The sequence below is a fragment of the Nasonia vitripennis genome, chromosome 4 (assembly GCF_009193385.2).
Source record: "Nasonia vitripennis strain AsymCx chromosome 4, Nvit_psr_1.1, whole genome shotgun sequence".
Taxonomy (NCBI): domain Eukaryota; kingdom Metazoa; phylum Arthropoda; class Insecta; order Hymenoptera; family Pteromalidae; genus Nasonia; species Nasonia vitripennis.
In genome coordinates this window covers 4,217,553-4,238,621 of record NC_045760.1, presented here as the reverse complement: position 1 = coordinate 4,238,621, position 21,069 = coordinate 4,217,553, and the positions used below count along the sequence as shown (strand labels likewise).

At 41.2% G+C, this 21,069-nt stretch overlaps 4 protein-coding genes across 15 annotated transcripts in view; 2 read left to right on the top strand and 2 right to left on the bottom strand.

The window, feature by feature from the left end:
• LOC100117265 (nephrin) overlaps nt 1-9,911 on the top strand; it is a 117,863-nt gene extending 107,952 nt beyond the window's left edge. Inside the window, exons 12-14 of one of the 4 annotated variants that reach the window (XM_031928784.1) lie at nt 1,272-1,607; nt 2,107-2,303; nt 4,313-9,911. In XM_031928784.1, the coding sequence (XP_031784644.1) occupies nt 1,272-1,607; nt 2,107-2,303; nt 4,313-4,642 (863 nt within the window). In that variant the 3' untranslated portion in view covers nt 4,643-9,911. Of the gene's footprint in view, nt 1-1,271; nt 1,608-2,088; nt 2,304-4,309 lie in introns of all 4 variants that reach the window. The other 3 variants (XM_031928783.1, XM_031928782.1, XM_016985317.2) reach the window with 3 other exon arrangements.
• LOC103316931 (testis-expressed protein 47-like) overlaps nt 1-11,996 on the bottom strand; it is a 154,554-nt gene extending 142,558 nt beyond the window's left edge. For 3 of the 7 annotated variants that reach the window (XR_004227463.1, XR_512628.3, XM_008213067.3), the window contains exons 1-7: nt 11,649-11,995; nt 11,510-11,575; nt 11,325-11,426; nt 10,511-10,618; nt 10,261-10,422; nt 10,021-10,189; nt 9,154-9,228 (exon numbers count right to left, since the gene is read on the bottom strand). Coding sequence is in view for 5 of the 7 variants with exons in the window: in XM_008213067.3 (XP_008211289.1) it covers nt 9,173-9,228; nt 10,021-10,189; nt 10,261-10,422; nt 10,511-10,618; nt 11,325-11,426; nt 11,510-11,575; nt 11,649-11,714 (729 nt within the window). In the remaining 2 variants the exon portion in view is untranslated. Of the gene's footprint in view, nt 1-4,161; nt 9,229-10,020; nt 10,190-10,260; nt 10,423-10,510; nt 10,619-11,324; nt 11,427-11,509; nt 11,576-11,648 lie in introns of those variants that run through there. The other 4 variants (XM_008213065.4, XM_008213066.4, XM_032598955.1 and 1 more) reach the window with 4 other exon arrangements.
• Nucleotides 11,997-12,428: 432 nt separating this feature from the next.
• LOC100117343 (nucleoporin SEH1) lies at nt 12,429-16,157 on the bottom strand. Of its 3 annotated transcripts, XM_031929919.1 has the most exons (7): nt 16,051-16,157; nt 14,904-15,238; nt 14,642-14,798; nt 14,297-14,558; nt 13,983-14,216; nt 13,621-13,908; nt 12,429-13,060 (listed from the first exon to the last, which is right to left on the bottom strand). In XM_031929919.1, the coding sequence occupies exons 2-7, from the start codon at nt 15,012-15,014 to the stop codon at nt 12,874-12,876; spliced, it is 1,239 nt and encodes a 412-aa protein (XP_031785779.1). In that variant the 5' UTR covers nt 15,015-15,238; nt 16,051-16,157; the 3' UTR covers nt 12,429-12,873. The 3 variants fall into 3 exon arrangements, with proteins under 3 accessions (XP_031785779.1, XP_031785780.1, XP_031785781.1); XM_031929920.1 differs by lacking the exon at nt 16,051-16,157 and having other exon boundaries at nt 14,904-15,261; XM_031929921.1 differs by lacking the exon at nt 12,429-13,060 and having other exon boundaries at nt 13,166-13,908.
• On the top strand, nt 15,657-20,321 carry LOC100117378. Its single transcript, XM_001601586.5, has 10 exons — nt 15,657-15,951; nt 16,071-16,182; nt 16,270-16,485; nt 16,686-16,934; nt 17,048-17,557; nt 17,639-18,111; nt 18,297-18,542; nt 18,625-19,428; nt 19,515-19,882; nt 19,951-20,321. Exons 1-10 carry the CDS (start codon nt 15,904-15,906, stop codon nt 20,060-20,062), a joined length of 3,138 nt encoding a protein of 1,045 aa, XP_001601636.1. The 5' UTR covers nt 15,657-15,903; the 3' UTR covers nt 20,063-20,321.
• Nucleotides 20,322-21,069: the final 748 nt, after the last annotated feature.

Sequence of the window (21,069 nt, the reverse complement as noted above, 5' to 3'; positions counted from 1 at the left end):
CCGGCAATTACGATTTTAACTCTATATACATATCTCACTCTCGCCACCTCCGACGACGACGGCGCCGTAGGTAAAGGCTGAGGGAGGGGGGGAGAGAGAGATGTTAACTAGCCGCGAATATCGACGGCTGACTACCTCGCTGTACTCTCTCTCTCTCTCTCTCTCCCTCTCTCTCTACGAGAAGCTTGGCAACTCTATTAGCTCGGCGTCTTATGTCTTCGATTCGCCTTACGTTCCCTCTCACTCTCCATGGGAGCACGTGCATATAGACATACATAAGCATTCTCCCGCCAAAGCGCCTCGCGATGAATTATACAGCTGGGGCTTCGGGCTCTCTCGCCGCAAGGACGCACGAAATGTCGGGACATTATACGTATACGTATATACATGTATAGGTGAGCAAGTTGCTTCCGCTCTTGTGCTTTCGGGGTAAACTTTACGACTGTTTAATGTCTCGCGACTGCCTGTTATCAAATAAAGATCTGAAGCTGCCAGTTACGCCTGCTGTACGTAGTGTTTAGTTGTTAAAAAGTTTCCGACACCGAAGACTCATGGATTCAATCTTCTTTTTTTCTAGAGAACCTACCGATCGATTTTAACAAGTACGAAAACTTTCATAAAGAATTGGGTAATTATCCATGTGCCGAGGACGCTTTTCCGTTTGTAGCGCTACGTATATTTAGAAAGTAAAATATTGCCTTTTGCGCCCGCGCGAGAGAGAGTTAAGAACGTTAGTTTTTGCCATGCATCGCATTAAGCTTAACAGGATTAAAACACTCGTGGAATTGTAAACCGCATTAATAAATCGCGAACTTCCTTTTTTTCTGCTCCGCGACCCGATTCTGTTCCATTAGCGCTGTGTCTAAAAAAATATGTTAAAATCAGGGTGCGATATTTTTAAAATGAATTACGTCAGAAATTACCAGAATAATTGAGAGGAAGTGTTGCAAATTAGAGAGAGATTTTTTTGCTGCAGAATTGCTCAGAGTCGAGAGCGTTAAAAAACATTGAAAATCTTTTAAAACGCCAATACGATTCTAAAACGGATGTTGGTAAATATTGACGGACTATAAAATTGAGTTACCCCGCTACGTTTCTATTTTGCTTACGCACAAACAACCCGAAGATATACAGAGAATATTCCCACATTCGAGCTATACGTTTTATTTGTGCAAAAACTATAAAGAGTATACGAAGCTAACCAACAGCTAGTAAGCGATAATCAAATCCTTTCAGAGAAGTCGTTGTTAAAGAATGTTAAATCTTTGCAGAACGACCACGACCACACATGAGGCTGACGCCAATGCTGAGCGTGATGATAGGCGTAGTGGCGGCCCTGGTGATAGTCGCGGTGATAGTGATGATCGTCCTACGCATCCAGCACTCGCAGGTCGACGAGCAGTCCAAGTCCCAGGTGGAGGACAGCACAAAGCCGGCCAAGAACGTACCGATACAGCGGGAACTGCGCTTCCGGGAGTGCGGCAGCCTCATCACCGACGAGAAGAACCCGGACGCCAGCCCTTTCGGCAAACTCGACACCATCAGCGCGGGAGACGTCAGCGAGTCGGACGAGAAAAATCCTGACATCATACCCCAGCAGATAACCGGTGAGTTCTCCCGCTGTGTTTTTCTTGCGTATTATACAAGCCGAGCGCCGATAACGCCGGGGACCCGCTGCTGTTGTTCTTGCTTCTTAAAGCGATTCCGTCTCGACGCTCTCTGCTTTTACGGGCTTTTCCTCGACTCTATCCGGGATTTTCGTGTTATTTCAAGTTTCATATTAAGAGATCGAAGTCGGGAGAGTCAGAGTGCACGCGTTTTCGAAAAAGATCATAAATTACAGGCGCACGGATGGGGCCGTTAAAGTGTCGGCTTTCGAACTATCCGTGGGAAAAGTACGACTTTTCGAGTAAAATAACTTACACGCGATGGGAATCATTTGAATAAATCTTGCAGCGCCACGCTCGGTTTATTTTTGAAGAAAAAAAAAAGTTTTCCACTTTAGATATCTTTAAATGCATAGATAAGCACAAGATTCGAGTTTGATTTAAGAAGGAACTAACGAATTCTCATTTTTTCTTTCCTCAGAATTTACTTTTTCTACAGGCGAAGAGGTGTCGGAGTATCTGAGAAAGAGACGATTAGTGTCGACGATAGAAACTTCGCCGTCTCGAGGCCTACTGGAGAGATCCGCAGTCGCGGCAGCCGTTGGATCGAGAGGCAATTACGTTGGCTACTGCACCATACGCAGCAGTATGCCTCTACGCGAGCTTTCAAACACTGTCAAATTCAAGCACAAGAGTGTAAGTATACAGACAATAATTTTGAAATGTACCTATTGCCGGGAAATCGATAATGTGAAACAAAAGCACGTAAACGTAATTTTTTTTAACGTTTCTGGAAGAATAAATGAGAGACAGACGAGGTGATTGGAGAATAAAAAATCGTTGTCGTGTAACAAAAATCGATTCGCATGAATATAAATGTAAGCAATAATTGACAGTTTCATGGTTACAAACGAGGTGCTCGCACTCGATCATTCACGAGATAAAGCCTGTGAAATATGACCGCCAAATAAACGCTTGCAAATAAAGTTTTTTTTTCCTCGAACGCCAACAAATCACTGAAATCGACACAACACAAATATGAAACGCTGACACGTATGTAAATCCAGTCGAAAGCTACAACAGCAGCTGCAGTATGAAAATCAACGTAATCGGTATACTTGGCTAGTTAGTCAAGTTCGATGATCAAGTTTTATCATTAAAAAGTTTTCCATTCAGATGGTAATATTTTTCCGCTGAAAAAAACTCGACAATAGATTCGCGTCAAAACTCTTGCTGCTGTTGTTGTCGTATCCTCGAGCGCAACAGGATGACAACACTTCGAAGCCCTCGTAAAATATGAACTTAATATGAGCCTGGCATAATCTTTCAAAGCTTCCACCGATGTTCAGAAACAAAGTCAAGCGCGTATAATTGAAAAAAGAAGGTGGACGGCGCGGAGGGAAGTTTTGAATTTGAATATAAAATTTTTCACTAGTTTGTAAGCGGAATTTGTACGACGCAACTTGCGCGCGAGGCGGTCGATATAGCGCGGTGTATATAAAGTAGCTGAAAGAGTGGGAGCAGACTACAAGAGGATGTATAAGGTTCTACGAACACTCTCACACGAGAGCTCGTGTTCTCTTACAGAATTATGGTAAACACAAAAGAAAGGAATTTTCTCGAAACTTCTTGAAAAACATTCTTTACTATATTAAATTGAAATTTTTTCTTAAAAAACGGGAAAAAAGCGCCAAAAAATTTTTATAACGAATTTTTGCTCGGGATTCTACAGTTTCAAGTATAATGAACTTGCAGAAAATTCTTATAAGTAGAAAATTAAACAACGACGTAAAATTTGAATTTCTTAACTGTTTGCATAAAGAATTTTTGATATACAAAATAGTTTACTCTGATTGAACATTCTATTTTCATAGTTCGAAGCGAGACCTTAAGTGCACGATACACTAGCCTGTTTCACGCACGTTATATCCTGTACGATAAAGGGGAGTAGCCAGGCTGTAGATATAATTGTCTCGTGATTCCATGATAGTATCCGAGCACTTGAACTAAACTTGGTCGAGAGCAAGCCGTGCGTTCGATTACTGGTAAATCTACCGTAAAGGAGCAGTATCCTATGAATATACCGAACCATGTGTTAATTGAATCGACAAAACCAAGCCAGTGTTTACACCTAATTATCGTAATCAGACTACTCCGCAAGACATAAATCCGTAATAAATGCTAGTTACATTATTTAAAAAAACTAAACTGTATAAATATATAAAACTGTATTTTGTCGTTATCTCGCTCGTTACTAGAGGCTGGTGGCTTTCGTGCGCCATATGTCGGTTATTCGGATAACTTTGGCCTTCAACCTTTTAAACGTTAGGAATGAAAACTTGACTGGCGTTCTCATCTATAACTTTCTCGTTCTGACAAATCACCTACCCCCGTCGACGATCCTTTTATTACGTCTCGTGAAATTCCCTCTCATAAGTTAGCCCCGATATTTGAAATAAAGATGAAGATAAAAAAGCTACGACCCCCATTGCTGACCTGCAGAAGCCCCGACTATAGAGCCCCGAGATCAATCAGCAGTCTTAAAACAGGAAAAAATCGATCATCAAAGCGTTTTATCAAAATCCAGTGGAGCATAAATCACGTCAACAACGCGTCCCGAATGCGCGCATGAAATCACGCTCGGCAAAAATAATGGCGAAACAAAAAACCTAATGGGAAAAAAACCCTTTGCAATGTTACAGCAGTTCCAGCAGCCGATGACGAGCGAAGTGTACGAGAGCGGCATGTGCACGTTGCCGCGGCAGCACTGGTCGAGTCACGGAGCGACAGCTTCAACGGCGGCGATGGCCATGTCAATGTCGCCGAGCGTCATGTACACGGCCGGCGGAAACGGGTCAGTCAACGTCGTACGCACCGGCCCCGGGGGCGTCCTCCTCGCCAAGGACATCCAGTCCTCGGCAGCGGCTCAGTGTTGCATCCAACAGGCCTCGCCCAGCGAGATGCACGAGGTCGCCACGTCGGTTGGCAAAATCGGCACGCCGATACTCGTCACGAAGCGCGAGAGCTCGGTGTGACGCAGCAGCAATTGAATTGTTCGCGCTGCCTGAGCGATCGCGCGCTGAGGAGGCCAAAATGGTGCGCTCTTCAAACGATGCCCTCTCTTGCGACTGGGTCACGATGGAGGATTGCCGGGTAATCAGGTTCATTTTTGCGAGACTGCTTCGGCGGTTCGGCTTAATGTCGCGGCTGAAACTTTCAAGGAATATAAGTTTAAACTCGAATCACATCGACGGATCGGCGAGTGGAAGCGAATGATGAAACACCCTAGGATGTCGTTCGACTGCCGTCACTCTCGACTGATTGCACAGTGCATTACCAATTTCCCCCGAATGCTATCACGCTAACTATTTGCCAACTCGGATAAAAAGACGAACATCCGTCGCGCAGCCACTTTCACTCGAGGGAAGTAAAAGGGGACGTCGCGAACGCGTGATTTTTTTATCGACGCTGAAACGACGCAGTCGTAACGAGACGCACAAGCACCTTTCATTACTCTCGAGTGTATAGGCGTGTACGTCCCCTTCATCCTCTCGGTACGTTTCATTATGTCGTATCGATCAACATGGCGGGGGAAATAGGGAGAGGGAGAGGAAAAAAACAAGGATTGCAAAATCGACGCTCGATTTTTCACTCGCTCGACAAATATTTGCCCTCGCGTGTGCGTAGACGCGCGAAAAATTGCGGTGATTCGAATAAACGCGTAGGCGTGCGCGCTCAAATATTTATCCGCTCGGCTTATGCGTATACGCAACGTATACGAGAACCCTTTTCGAATATTTCATCGTGGCCTCTCCCTCTCTCTACATACTTGTATACACGCGTCCGCGGGAAAAAAATTTTATCGCTGCGTAAAATCATCCATAATGGCCGTTTGCGCGCGCTAGAGCGAGCGAGCATACAAGAGAGTGAGAGAGAGAGAGAGAGAGAGAGAGAGAGAGAGAGAGAGAGAGAGAGTTTGGCAATCGTCGTTATTCCGTTTCGTTCCTCTCGTGTATTCACGGCCGATGGCGCGAATTTTCCTGGCTGCGAATGCAGTCTCGCAAAAGTGTATATCACGGGGGGCTAAAGTAGAAAGGAGAGAAAGCGGCTCTTCGCTTTAAGGGCTACGCGCATCCTCGATCGTAACTCAAAAGAGAGAAGCGCGCGCGCGCGCGCACCGGCTGAGGGAGAGAGCTTCCGAGAGGAGCGGCAAAAAAGAAGCGAGTGGCCCGTACGCCGGAGAGAAGTGCGAGGGACACGCGACGAGAAAATGAATATTCCGAGGCACGCGCTCGCTCGCGCTTGTAAATACATACCTTGAATATGAGAATATTTTATACGATTGCTAGGGAGAATTATAAGAGAGAAAAATGAGAGATGCGAAGGACTTTTTGATGAAGCAGACGCGAACAAGGCGCGTATAGAGACACCGATGCTGCTCTTTCGCCGAACTGTAAATTTACATGGTTGACTCGAAAATATAAATGTAAATGTACATGTATAAATATCTCGCAAGGCACTGCTGGATCCCGACGGGCAGGAGGACGGAAGAGAAGCGGCGGACACGAGGTGCTTATATAGCTTATACGCGTACAGTCGGTAACTGTACGCGGCGCGAGGGATATAAAAAAAAAGGTGCAAGGAGAAAGAGATGGATGGACGGAGAAAAACGGCCCACGGGGCTGGCCGAATAAAGCGCGCGAGCGGAGAAACGAGAGGGCGGTAAATCATGCCCTTCGAGAGTCGATTTGTCGGAGTGGAGCGGGGCTGGAGTGCTGGAGAGAGGAGGAAGCCGAACGAGAAGAGAAGGGACGCTCTGCGCGGCATGCGGGGATAGAGAGAGAGAGAGAGAGAGAGAGAGAGAGAGAGAGAGAGAGAGAGAGAGAGAGAGAGAGAAAGAGAGAGTAAGCGACACGGAAAAGTGTTTTGAAGAATTGACAGAAACTTTTATTTCCTTCGGTACCGTTTAATCTCGATAAATTCCGAGGAAATTTAGTCCCTCGCTCTCGCGCGCGAGCGCACTGCTTTTTTCGCCTGTTCATTCCCGTGCTGTTGTTTCGCCGCGCTGATTTATTTGTTAATCAAAACGTCGATTCGCGTTTGTCCTCTTTCCCACGAGCGCAAGCTCTCTCTTTCTCTCTATCCGCAGTTTCAATTATTAAATTTCAATTTGCACCGGATATCCATCGATTAAATTCCGACCCACGCAAGTGTAAGTCTATTTTTCGTTAGGATATTCCCCACACCGTTGAATGCTTTCAATTAGTAAAAGTCTCGGCGATGCGCTTTTTCATTACCTTGAAAGCGTCGCAACTTGCCTCGAACGCTAATAGCCGCGAGAAATGCCCGGAAGCGAATAAGTAGTAACAGTCGTTGTGGAAAGACATATCGTAAAGTTTCCATCGGGAAAACTGCAGGTTCCTACGTATACAATACAGATTACACAAACACACACTCACACGCGCTATATGCGTTATATATTCACAGAGAAATTTAAAAGAAAAAGAAGCAGAGGGACATTAACGTTCGTGCCGCTGCGCGCCGCCGTCATCCTGTGGGTCGCGATCCATCAGTCGCCAAAAAGACAACTACATCGTAAAACTGTATAAAGTATAAATTTTCTTCTACTAACTGTACCAAATAGGCATATAAATAAGCATTGTTTTCGATTTCGAACTCACTACTAGGCACGTCGACTAAAGTTTCCGACTTGTTGTACATTATATTGATATTTATATATAGTATTTCTATTACTGCCCGTTTAAAGCATAAGGAGAAATAAAAAAAAGATAAACAAATCGTCATTGAGAAATTTGGAACTTTGTCTGGACACTGTAACCATTACACGCCATTTGCTTAGCGTTAGATTCGATAAATAAAGAAATGAAAATCGAGGAAAGAGCTATATATAAAGTAACTAAAAAGGGACAAAAACCGCGTAAAAATAAAAGATGAATAAATAAAGAAAAAACATCACCATATCCATGCAGCGACTTGTATGTACGTGTTTGTCCATACTTTTGCGTGCGTATACGAGTGTGAAGAACTGAACGGATGAGTGCGATACATTAATTAACTTTGCGTCTGCATCGAATGCGTTTTAAACCTTTTTTTCCTTGCGAATTTTCTGTTATCGCCAATGTATACTCGTGCGATGATCCAACCGAATTTATAAATAATAAAACAGAGAATTTCGAGAGACAGCTTCGATGCACTCGAAAGCATTGTCGGGTGTTAGAAAAAAAAGTCGTACGCATATTTATATTAAGCTCTGGATACGTGTCTGTTGATAAATACACAAGTGGGGCGAATAAAAATACTGTGACAGAAAGTGAAACGTCGTATGAATTATTTTGAACGAATCAATCACAAAGACACTCATCTGTCTGTCCATGTCAGTAGATATAAAAAATTGAAAAATCCTGAGGCATATAATGTTGAGATTTAGTTTAAATTTTATTGACTACTTGAGCCTCTTATGTTGAATCAAATTGTGTTATCCAACTAACGTTAGTGAAATAATCGTTTCTTGAAAAGAAACCCTTTACTTTGTCGCAATTTTTTTTCTTCAGATTTTGTTATGAATAATGTGACTAAAAGAATTATGCTGGAATCGTTATATCGTAGTAATGAAAAATAAGGATATTACTACACTATTATACATATATATTACGTTGAACAGTTATACAAGACTAAATAAAACAAAGTTTCTAATTCAAAGTTGTTTGCATTTGACAAGAGATTGCATTATAGAAAAAGCTTTTAAACTCATACGTTATTATTCATTGCCATTGATGGAATTGATGCAAATACGTGAACCAGCGTGCAATGTTAGGGAGTTTATAAAGAGAATTTAAAAGAAATATAAAAAATTTGAGGCAAGGTACGTGACGATCTCGAAATAATAGAGCATTAGAATCAGGGCGATCGATAAACATACGAACTGTTAAAGCGAAGATTCAACAATTGAAAAAGCTTTCTGTCAAAACGTTAGGGACTGAGCAAATCGTACGAAAAAAAAATACAAATAACTGCCAAATCACATGTCACAATTAAAATATCTCTATACGTTTGATATATACGTTTGAGATAAGTCTGGACAGTAAACCCGTTATTAGTTTAATGTGTTCGTGCATGCGCTTTATTGCCAGCAAACTGGACACACATATGCGCATGGATGTACATATATTACAAGAAAGCATATAGGCACAAACTCGGACATGAATAAAAATCCAGGTAATCCCTATTTGTCCTGAAAGTTAACTTTCATTACGATAATCCTGTCAATTTTCACGTGACTGCCGTACATATTAGTATTGAAAATTGGCAGTAAAAATACCTTTATTCGTTTTTACAAGACTGCAAATTGTTAGCAAATTTTTTATTTTATTAACGTTTAAGTGAAAATATTTTTTACATGAAAATTTTGATTAAGAATTTTCGATAAATTATAGTTTTTCTTAAATTTGTATATTGATATGAGCTTGGATTTCGAATATTAAAAAAATAATAATAAGTATCAATGAAACAATTTACAGTTACTGACCTTATGATTGTCTTCATCTTCAGTTCGAGTTAATCATTTGAGGTATGAATCCATGTGCTGGTGGCCATATTCGATCTGTTGAACACAACACACGATATTAGAAAATCATTGTATTTCATATATTAAATTTTTTTTTCCAATTTAGCCTGTTTTTATTGAGTTAATAGGCATCTTCATATCATGAAAAGATTGCACTAAAAAAGTTTATATCACATTTCATGTTACACTTCCTTTTTATATTAAAAAAAATTGAGTTTGTAAAAATGAAATTGTTTATAATAATTATTTCCACGAGCTATGCAGCATGTTTATAAACTAGTACAGCAAACTTTTTATGACCAGTGATGTTAGAATGAAAGTGATGAGAAAAGAATTTAGAAAAGTGTAAAATAATTTAACTGTGTGAATAATAAAAAGGAAAAATAGGGTGATAAGTGAAGGAAAAATGAAACTTACTAATTATGTTAGAATAAAATTAGCATAAAAATTACAATCAGAGTTTATAACAATCTTGAATGCCAGACAAATCTCGCACGCGATTATGTACACGGCTAAACGTCTATACATTGTATATTGACTTCGCTTCCTTCATTGGGATTTTTCAAATTTTATGAGCAGACTTTCATGTACCAACATTCCATTTCCCAACCCCTACAAACCTACTCAACCCCTCGCGCGTCACCTTCGTACGTACGACAAAACCGTTGTTTTGATATATTGTAAATATTCTGAAATAAATGATCGTTTTTATTCGATAAGACTTTCTTATTTTTTACCTAGGCAACAATAATTTTTTAATAATGAAGAGTTTAGCACTAAGTTGGATAAAATGTTTAATATAAGTTAAAGATTTTAAAAAGAAATTACCATTGTAAAAATTGATTGATGGAACAGCATCAAATTTGTTAATGTAGTTTCGAAGATCTTCCAGGACAGGTGTTTTGATGGAAAGTAAGTATTCCACTATTGTCACTTCTGGCAAATAGTATGGCTTTACTCTGCTTATAGTTGTGAGAGCATCGATGGTCTTTTCACGCTAGAAAGAAGAATAAAACCTGAGTACACAATTAATTTCAAAATAAATTGGATTTAACAAACAAAGCTTACAGATGCATCTCTTTCATTCAATAAATATTCGCTTAACAAATACATTTTAGACAAGCAATTTTTTATCTGCCTTTGAATTTCGTCGAGTTCAATCGTTTCAATCTTGTCTAACAGCCAAGGAGGATTTCTTATTTGAACAACATGCCAGTCGATGAAATACAACTATTAATCAATTACATGAATATAAGCGAAATATATTTATCAATTTTAAACACAATTTAAATTCAAACTATATTTATAAAATCGATACCTTAAAAATATTATGATTTGCTGGTAGAGGAATCACTCGTCCGATCAATTTTTCTGATTGTTTTCCAAGAACACCTTTCAAATGCCTGTAGATTATTTCCTCAGTGGCCTATACAAAACAAACGTAATGTATATTAGTTAAAGAATCCTACATCAAAATTGACACAATGAATTTTTAAACTCGAATAGTATGTTTGCAAAATAAAAATTTGTAAAAACAAGCAGCGGCTATTTAAATCGAAAAAGTTAAATAATTGTTAAGTTGAATAATTGTTAATAATATTTTGAGTAATTAGCTTTGCAAGTATTTACGAGACGATTTGAGAAAATTCCCTGCAACGTCACCTTCGTCATCGAAATTTTTCTACCGCTCGCCGACTAGCCGAAAAAACCGTTGGCGCCGGCGCCCGCCGCCATTTTGTTTGAGCGACCGAGTACTTTCCATTAAAAATCAAGTAAACGAAATTTCGCAAAAATCGCGCTTTCTTACCTCTACAAGAAGTATAAAGTTACCTGGGATACACCGACAAAATTTTTCTATCGCTCACCGAAAAAACCGTTGACGGCGCCGGCCGCCATTTTGTTTGAGCGACCGAGTACTTTCCATTAAAAATCAAGTAAACGAAATTTCGCAAAAATCGCGCTTTCTTACCTCTACAAGAAGTATAAAGTTACCTGGGATACACCGACAAAAATTTTCTATCGCTCACCGAAAAAACCGTTGACGGCGCCGGCCGCCATTTTGTTTAAGAGAGCGAATATTTCCGATTAATAAACAATTATACGAAATTTCACAAAAAATCGCGCTTTCGTACCTCTACAAGGTGTATAAAGTTCCTGGGATACACCAACAAAATCCCCGTCAGAGCGTCCTCGCCATACTCGGCCTTTATCTCCTTGACGTTTTCGCGAAATTTCTAACACGGATGCGAACGAAGAAACCTTTCGTCAATTCAAAGCCATTTTACCACATACTTACATCATCCTCATAGGTTCTTACCTTTTGCAAGTCACTCGTCGAGCCCCTGCACTCGCCGATGTAAACGAACCGGGTGATGAAAGCCGACTGTGGAGAAACGAGAAGCGCGGCTTAGTCTTTTACCGCGACCTGTCTCAACAAGTTTTAAAATCTTCCCGACCCTATCGGCGAGGCTTAGATTCTTTCTCAGGATGTCCAGGAAGCTCTTCCTCTTAGGCTCGTCCATGGTGATGTCCAATGTCCCCTCCGGTCACTCCGCAGTCCGCGCTGTGCAAAAACCGCTCGCCGACTGCCGATCGCGAGGAAGCGAGCGGGAAGACTACACTCGCGAGGGCCGAGGGGTGCAACCGCCACTTTGAAGAACTTTTTTGAACGATTTCCGGCGCCGCGCCGCGGTGGCGGCGCTGATGAGCACCGATTTCCAGGAATTGCGATTTTTGCTCCTATGCCCACAGACGTGTATATCTGTATATAGCGTTATGGAAAAGGAAAGCGGAAACGACTAAGTCGAAAAGTAATTTTCCAATAATTGTAATATATTAATACATAATATATAACGTTCACAGCGTGAAACATTCGAACGTGAAATTCTGGAAGAAAATAATGTTAACTTTTGTGAGTATTTTAAAAATTAAATACATAGACGCGAGAGTCGGTGAACAAATTTTATTAAAATTTTCGTACAAAATACAAGTAAATGAAATACTATTGTTGTCTGATGATTAATATGCAGGTCAAATGCATACTATAGTACGCATTAATGCAAATAACTGTGAGTAATTATAGTATTTTGGATTACATGCAAGCGTGAAGCCACAAACTAAATATAATTTTAACATGAATATTTCAGAGTTGAATAAATATAATTAATTTTAGTGGATAAAGAGTCTTTTTTGGGATTTATAAACATATGAGGAAAAATATGTAAATATAGACATTATGAAAGTCGTGCTTTTTATTTATAAACTAACTTTATTGAGATTTTTGCATTGATCAAAATGCAATGATAAATGATTGTTTTGTCGCCCTTTTTGATATACATGCACAAAGGCACATCGTAACAGCTCTATTCCCTCGTATGTAGGAACTATTCTGATGAACTTACTAAAGTAAACCTAAGTCTGAAAATTTAATATCAACAAACGTGTTTATCTAATACATTTGACGTACTTACAAACCATTAAGTACTTTTAATAATGTGGTGCTAAGAAGAACAAAATTTTAGCACAAAATAAAACCAAAAATAATATCTTTTATCTTACTAATAAAAAAAATAAATATAAATGCGTCATAACTGAGATTCCATTAATAGTCAATTGGCTATACCTAAATTCTAATTGTTATTTAGGAAGTATCACATTTTAATCGCCTTTTCAAATTTAATCTTATTTTTTACATCTTGGTCTAACCAGAATTGCTGTAGGAGGTTCTGGAGTAACTTCACTGGGGTTTCCTAGCCACACTGATTTACTGAAACGACCTTTAATTACTGGAGCTTGCCATTTGCTTGAAGACATAGCTGTATTAAGAGCTTTATCTGACTCCATATTTATTGTGGGGATATTAATGGATCTGAAATTATATAAGAAAATCTCTGTCAATTTATCTTTTTTATAAAAATTTATAAAAACTACAGCATTGTGTGTAGGAAGAGGATAAAAATATAGAAGCACTTGCTTGTATCGGAATAACATTTATTTCACAAAAATAAGTTACAAATTAAAAAAATTTGGATAGTCTTCAATTATTTAATAATTATGCCATACAAAACTTTTCATTGCAATCATCTTTAAAAAAAACATTGATTCATACTATAATACATAAATTAATTCATACTTTCTACAAATAGTAGGATTCTGGATACAATTAAATTGTTCTAGCTTGATTAATAAAGCAAATAAAGAAATAAAGTGTAGGAAAGTATAACTTTAAGCAAGTGTATACGTAATGACTCAAAGTATTTAATATATAAAAATTCATCCCTATGTACAAGATAAAGAAAAGTGTGTTGCTGTGCTCATTACGATTAAATTTTTCAAAATTTCTGTATTAAATACTCTGAGATACGAAATTAGCATTACTAGTGCCAAGGTACTTGATTTGGATGGCTGATGGAACCCAGTTTGTAGTACCTTGTGGTCGAAAGTGGCTGTTGAACTCCTAAGCTAGAATTTGGTGGAGTTGACATGACAGTATCTGCAGTTTGAGCAGCAGAGGTTCCATCACCTTTCAATACAGCAACACATTTCCAGTTGTTGATGTAATTATCTTTCCATAACCTCACGCAGCCATCATCCCCAGAACTTGCAAGTATTGTTCCCATTATATTCCAACAAACCCGCCAAACTGTGCAGTAGTGATCATCAAATTGTGCTATCGTAGTTATCTCAAATCTTGATAATCCACTCTGTGCAGATTCCCTGATAATATTAGATTTGATTAATTATATCTGATGAAAATGTTTGCTTGAAATCTTAGTATAAAAAAAACTTACGGCGTCGGTTTTATTGACAATATTCTGACATCTTTAGTTGCTACAGCTAGTGTATGGTAACTTCGTCCTAAATTAGGTGCAAATGCAATGTCGTGAACTGCATCTGTGACAGTAGAGATTGTTTCAGTCTTAGCCCAACGCCTGCTATTTTCTGCATATTCATATATGAATACTTTTCCTCCGTTAGATGAATTAGTATCATCACTACCCACTGCAATCATGGGTGGATGAAGCCTTAAAATAAAAACAATAATAAATGATAGAACTAATTTTTTCATAGTTAACAGTATGATTTATCCAAATTCTAATATTACCTAGAAAGAGATGGGTTCCATGCTAAACAACTGCAGGCAAGTTTACAACTGATATCATGTTGCAAAGTCCATTGACTTAAGTTCATAACGTCAGGTGCTTCATATATCCTTATAACACCGTCGGCACTGCAAGTTGCTAATAAAAGTCCCAAAGTCTTTGGGGCGAATTTGACATCCGTAACTGATGTTCTGGAATCAACCAAGTTTGTTCTACGAATCCAGTGTCTCATTCCTCTTTCACCAGGACCCGATCCTTCGCCAACTAAAAAAGCAATCATCATTTGAATTAATAAAGTAACATTTTTAATGAATTTATTCAAGTAGAGACTTGAAAAAAATGTATACCAATTTCTTCCCATACTGCTGCCGTGCGATCGAATGAACAAGTAGCTAGAACCTGGCCAAATTCAGGATGTGCCCATGTAACTTTCCACACAGATCCACTGTGTGCCTTCCATGATGCCGTCAAATGCCAATTTTCATGCTCATCTTCGTCCCAGACCTGATTCACAGTTTGTCATTTAAATCGATAAATCGGTGACTCAATTATATGCATGATTATGCTATGCTATATGTTATTTTATAACAGTCGATTTGACATTGTTACCTTTACAAATTGGTCACTGGAACATGTGGCCATGCGTTGCCCGTAGAAGTCATAAGCAATATCGTGAATCAAGTCTTTGTGTTCCGCATTGATACTGTGCGCCTCAAACATAGTTGAGAATTTTTTAAATCCTTAACATCAAGAGACAAATAAATAACAAATACGCAATGTTGCGAAGCACTTTGCGATTTAGAGGTTAGGATATCGACGACTCCGCGGCATCAGGAAAAATACTGCGAAGTCCCGCGAAGACGCGCGCGCGCTCGGCGGCTACAGCTGTTTTCGATCAGTTCTGCGATCTCATTTCGCAGAAACGACTTGGGCCTGATTAAATCCTTGATTTTTACAGAATCATTATCAAAAATTGTAGATGGCAAAAATGTATTATTGAATTTCAAAGTCGAAATATATTTTATGAAATTCGATGACGATATATTCAAAAAGTGTAGTCCGATAGGGGGCGCGTTCTTCAATTTCAAGGGCGCGAAAATATATAATTATAACGCGCGAAGAGGAGTATAGACCTATATGAGTGTTTATTATTGTTCTTAAAATGAAAATGTTTGGGGCTCCAAATTTTCATTTAAAAAGGTCGAGATTCCCACCGCGAAAATATAACGAGATACACGCATACAAAACGAATTATCATTGATTAATTTTTGTACCCCCATTATACGACAGCTGATCGAGAAACATCGACGACCCCCCGCGGACGAAATAGCAGAAAAGGTCGCACTCAGCAGAAAACAAATTCAAAATCTCGATCAGTTTGGTCTGCCGGTTGTGTGGTAACGTCGCGTTCAAGTGAATTAGAGTGTCATATTGGGAGTATAATATAGTGTGTACATAAGAGTTATGCGAAGCTGTTTATAGAAAATCGGCAGCTTCACAGCCAGAGACAGAGGATTTTCCAAACGCTTAGTTATTTGGTACAAACAGAGTAGAAATTTAAGAGTCGGTATCTATCGAAAGCTTAAGATAAGAATAATTTAGGAGGACAATGGACAAAGTAGAGAAGATAACGGACACTGACGCGGAGTATGTGAAGGTACGTGCGCAGCTTGTTGTCGCTCCCTTTTTCCCGTGAATCATCGAGTCTCGATAAAAGCTACTGCCCGTAAATAAGTACTGATAAGTAAAATCGGACCTTGTTGTGCGACATTACAGCGCATGATGGATCGCAGGAGAGAACACAACCGCTCGTTCGAGCGCTATTCGAAAAGTTTGCGACGCCGGCTGAGTATCCTGGAGGCGATCAATCAAAACATGAACCTGACTTGTGAGTTGTCAATCGTTGTCAATCGTTGTCAATCGTTGTCATCTATTTTGAGTATAATAATCAAACGCAAGAATATTGTTCCAACAGCGCCGACGACCGATGTACAGTACGAGGGTAATCCCTTCGAGCGGGAGTTCGCCAACACGAGCGGAATCACCGAGGAAATCGAGCGTCAACAGACCCGCAATAAGGAAATTTCGTCGTCGATCTCGTACGTTGTGGGTACAGAGGTCGCTTCCTCAGCAGACGATCTCCTGTCGTCGCAGCGTACGTACAGCGTCGAATCGTCCATCGATAAAAACAGTAAGTCGACTATAGCCCCAGAGATTTTCCCTGTGTTTACATCGGCTCGCGCGCGCGCTTATAGCTCCTGCGAGAGAGGGGAGGGCGCCGAACTCATATTTTCACCTTCTGCGCATGTGCAGGGCCGGGCTTAGCCTTTGTTATTCTGCAGAACCGCACTGGCTATCGGTTACAATACTCATACTTTTCGTATTCTACAGCGCAGCAACCGGGCGACGATCGAGAGGCCAGTTGCCAGAGCGAATTTTCCAACTCCGACAACGAATCGTCCGACGAAAAGTGCAATAGCATCGAGTATGACAGCTCGAGGCAGTTCCAGCGGGAGATGATCGAGGAAGCCAGTGAAAAGAAGAAAACCGCCGACAACAACGGATACGTCCAGTTCAAGGATATTTACACGCAGCCGAGGTTGTCCATGGGAGAGTACTTCAGGAGTTCTACGCGTAAAGGTCAGTACACTCGATGCTTATCGCGATATATTATACTCCTTGATGGTGCGGATACAGCTGATATATATATATATGTATCGTCATTCATATAATATCATCGAACGAATTTTCAGATCTGAGCATGCAAGACTTCGTGAACGAATCCAGGAGCTTCGACGAGGAGTTCGAGTGCGGCAACGCGGAGCTGCAGCTCCAGGGCGCGGACGTGTTCTTCGGGGCCCGTGTCCTGGAGATCCTCGAGCCGGAAGTCGTCAACGTCGAGCGCAAGAGCAGCGTCGGCCCGATGACCTCGGCCGCCGCGCGACGACGTGCCTCGGACATGGCTATGATACAGGACAATTTGCGAGAGATGCAACTGCAGGAGGAGAGCCCAGAGATCAACGATTCCACGTCGATGTCCTTCGGGTCGGAGGACATCCGGGATATCGATCGGGAAATCGACAAGCTTCAGCTTGAGTTGGGTGTCCTCGATTACGAGGAGCAGAAGTCGCCGCCGGTGATCGGCGAAACCCCCAAGAGCAAGATCTACCCGTCTCTTGATCTCGTCAGAAGGATGTCCGATAACTTCACCCCCAAGAAGCTCTTTCACACTTCACCCACTGAGAAGCCGGTCGAGACTACCGGTGAGACTTGTGTTTTTGTGAATGTAACTTAATTGCAGGCAGCTTTCTTTGACTATTTTTTTGGTTTTTTTAATATTACAGACCTCGACATCAACTTCAACACGTCGAAAGGTAGCTTCGAAGACCAACCGAAACCATCCAGCCCACCGGAGTGCGACGTAATGATGTACAGGTCGCCGATGGCTATACCCACTTCCCACTCGAACGACGCTGAGTACTCGAATGTGCAGCGGTATGAGGACCAGCACGAAACGTCAGAAGTGTCTTTCATCAAGCGCAACACGAGCTTCCTCATGAACAAGCTGCACCTGCCAAAATTCGGACGCCGGAAGCCGAATCTCGAGTCAACGAGGAAGATCTTCAGCAGCGGAGGAAAGACGCTGTCCCCGACGTCGCAGATGGGCAGCATGATATCGACTCTCACTCTACCGAACACACCGTCCGGTCCTCCGACTGCCGATTTCACGAATGCTGCGCAGCAGTCCCAGCAATTGCAGCAGGTCTATAGACACAATGGACAGCGACGCAATATTGATGGCACTCTGCCGTATGAGGTAGACATTTTTTCGTTTGTTTTTTTGTTCTCTTTTCTATCGAAACGCTGGAATTCCTCTTTATTTAAAGAATATTGAATTTGCCTTTTTCAACGCGCGCCCGCAGAAGCATTCCACGGATGCTTTACTCGCTTCATTTTCTCCGATTGTTAAATTGATCTACGTTTATGTGACTTTTTCAATAGGTGGAGAATTTTTTAGAGGCAGCTCTCGGTGACGAGCATTTAAACTCGAGCTTCTGCACCTTTTCCTATTCGGATATGAGGGATACCAACTCGCATATCAACGCAAGCGAACTCATATCCGAGGTAGCTACTCCGACGAAAAATAGAAAGGTGAAAAGGATTCCCAATACCGAGCCCTCGAACAACCGAAGCAAGCTCAATCGAACTCTCACCATTTACAAAACACTGACGCAGAGAATAAAAGAGGTTCGCACGCATCCCACGCACTTTATTCCTCGTTAATGCGAGCTTTCGCGCGTGATAATCACGACAACATTTCAAATCGCAGAAATTCCGCGGAAGCGTGAAGGATCCACAACCTTTGAATCAGTCGCAAGATCTCCTTCCGAATATAAACCCGAACGACCTGAAGGACAACGTGAAAAAGCTGCTGGCAGAGGTGGACATTCAGCAGACCGTGATCTACCAGGCGAGCAAGGCCCTCGAGCTTTGCAACTCAATGCGAGCCTTCATAGCCAGCCCGGAACGCGTCGAATCTGAGCGCCTGCTCATGCTGGCAAAGTTGCGCAAAAAGGCCGCCCAGGACGAGATCAGCCGACTGACCAGCCAAAGCGTGGACAACGGACTCTACTGCGAGCGGGGCGAGATCACAATCAAAGAACTGAGCTTGCAGCTGCGCGAGGAGGTGCTCCGGCGTGAGCGTCAGGGCGGTGACGTGATCGAGTGGCTCGTCTGTGTGGTCTCCGAGGGCGCGACCGTCTGGGCAACCCAGGCAGTCGAGTGCCCTACCACCAGCCCGCGACTCTACTTCCCTGGCGAGCTCTCTCTTCCTGGACTTCCACCTGACTTCAGGCTCACGGTCACCGTCTACAGTCTCAAGATGCCCAAGCAGTTGATGTTCAACCACGAGGACAAGTATCGTATCCAGAAAAGCAGCGAAGCGCGCAGAAGCTTGACCTGTCCCTCGCCGCAGACGCTGCTCATGAGGTCCGAGAAGCGAAGGACGCTCACCTCGCCCAAGCAGCACGAGATCAGGTTCTCCGGAATACAGGAGACGTCGTTCGTCGTCAGCGGCAGCGTCGATCTTATGCTGCACGACCTCAACCTCAAGTCGCCCTGGCCTCTCAGCGGGGTAAGCGCAAATGATTTTTTGTATAAATTAGCAATGTTCTGCAATGATATGTTTCGAGTGATTGAACCTCTCTTTTTTCTTTGTAGATACTTCCCAATTCGGTACTGCATGGCACGATAGACTTGAGCCTCTCTTGCAGGCTGGAGCTGTCCGTCTTCCATACGGGTTTCCTGACTCACGGCGACGAAGCTGGCGGTCTGACGGCGTGGAACCGACGCTGGTGCGTTCTCAAGGGCCATAATCTATTGTTCTGGAACTATCCCCGCGAGCAAGAGTGCAAGCCGCCGCTTTACTCCATCGACCTCGTCAAATGTGTATCGAGGCGCATCGGCCTAATCGACAGGAGTCTCTGCGCGAAACCTAGGACTCTGCTCATTGAAACGTCCAGGAGCCGCAATGCCATTGACCGAGATAGCATTTTCGTAGAATGTAGATCCACTTGCACGGTTGTCAGGTGAGTTTTTATTTTCATGCAATTTATGAAATTTTCTTATTCTTATATCGCTCTGTTGTTTATTGCAGGCATTTGCTGTCGTGCGATACCTATCAGGATTTGATGGAATGGCAGTCGAAGCTGAATCACGTCGCATCTGCTCTACGCGAATGGAGCATAATTGCATGCGAAAAGTTTTAAGTTTTAAGTTTTCGAGCTGATTACATTTTTTTAATTCATCGATAATTTTTTAACTGTTGCAAATCAAAAAAATACTAAATAATTTTATTTTTTAGTAGCTATTTTCTAAGATTGTTTATCATGACGATGTTGAGTATAAGTACATAAGGTTGTAATCGAAAGATTTTATTAATTTGTAGTTCATCACGTGACAGACCATTTTTTGTACGTATGTATAAATAATAATGTGATTAAGCAATACAATTTTTTTACATTGAAATGTTGAATGAAACTTCTTTGTTTTAAAAAATTTTACTGATTCAAATTATATGCGCGTTTAGGAATATAGGTGGAGGCACTTTAGTAAAATATCATGTCGAAACCCAATAAACAACAAGTTTTCTAAAAGCGCACTTAAAGATAACTTTCTCTGGGTAAACAGACGTCTTTAAGAAATTCTGATAGGAATCATTTAAGATGGCTTATAGGTTGCGGAGTGTCCAGCCGAAAAGGTATCTCTTTTCTTTATGCATTCGCAAAGATATCTTTCAGAAATTATAAATGTAATCTTGAAGCCATCGTAAACATCAATTTAAGAGCATTTCGACTGGAGACTCCGCAGAACCTAGAAAGCCTCTTAAACGATTCTTTTCAGAATTTCTTGAAAGCATCCCCGTTTACCTAGAGAAAGTTATCTTTAAATGCGCTTTTAGAATAATTTGGTTTGTTTATTGGGTTATTTATTTAATTTACATACACTTTATTAATTTATTTACGCATTCGCAATGCCGAATCCTAAACGAACCGCCACTAAACGCATATGCCTACATTGATGCACACGTATTACTTTATAATATATAATTATAACTTGTACCATCTTATATACTAACTACCATAGATTCTTACCGCTTGCGAGTGAGAAAAACCGGACACCACCTAGCGGCAGCTCCACAATAGTCACTTTTTTCACCCGAAGATATCTTTCTGCACACTTTTTGTACACTTTTAGAAGAGATTTTGTATAAAAA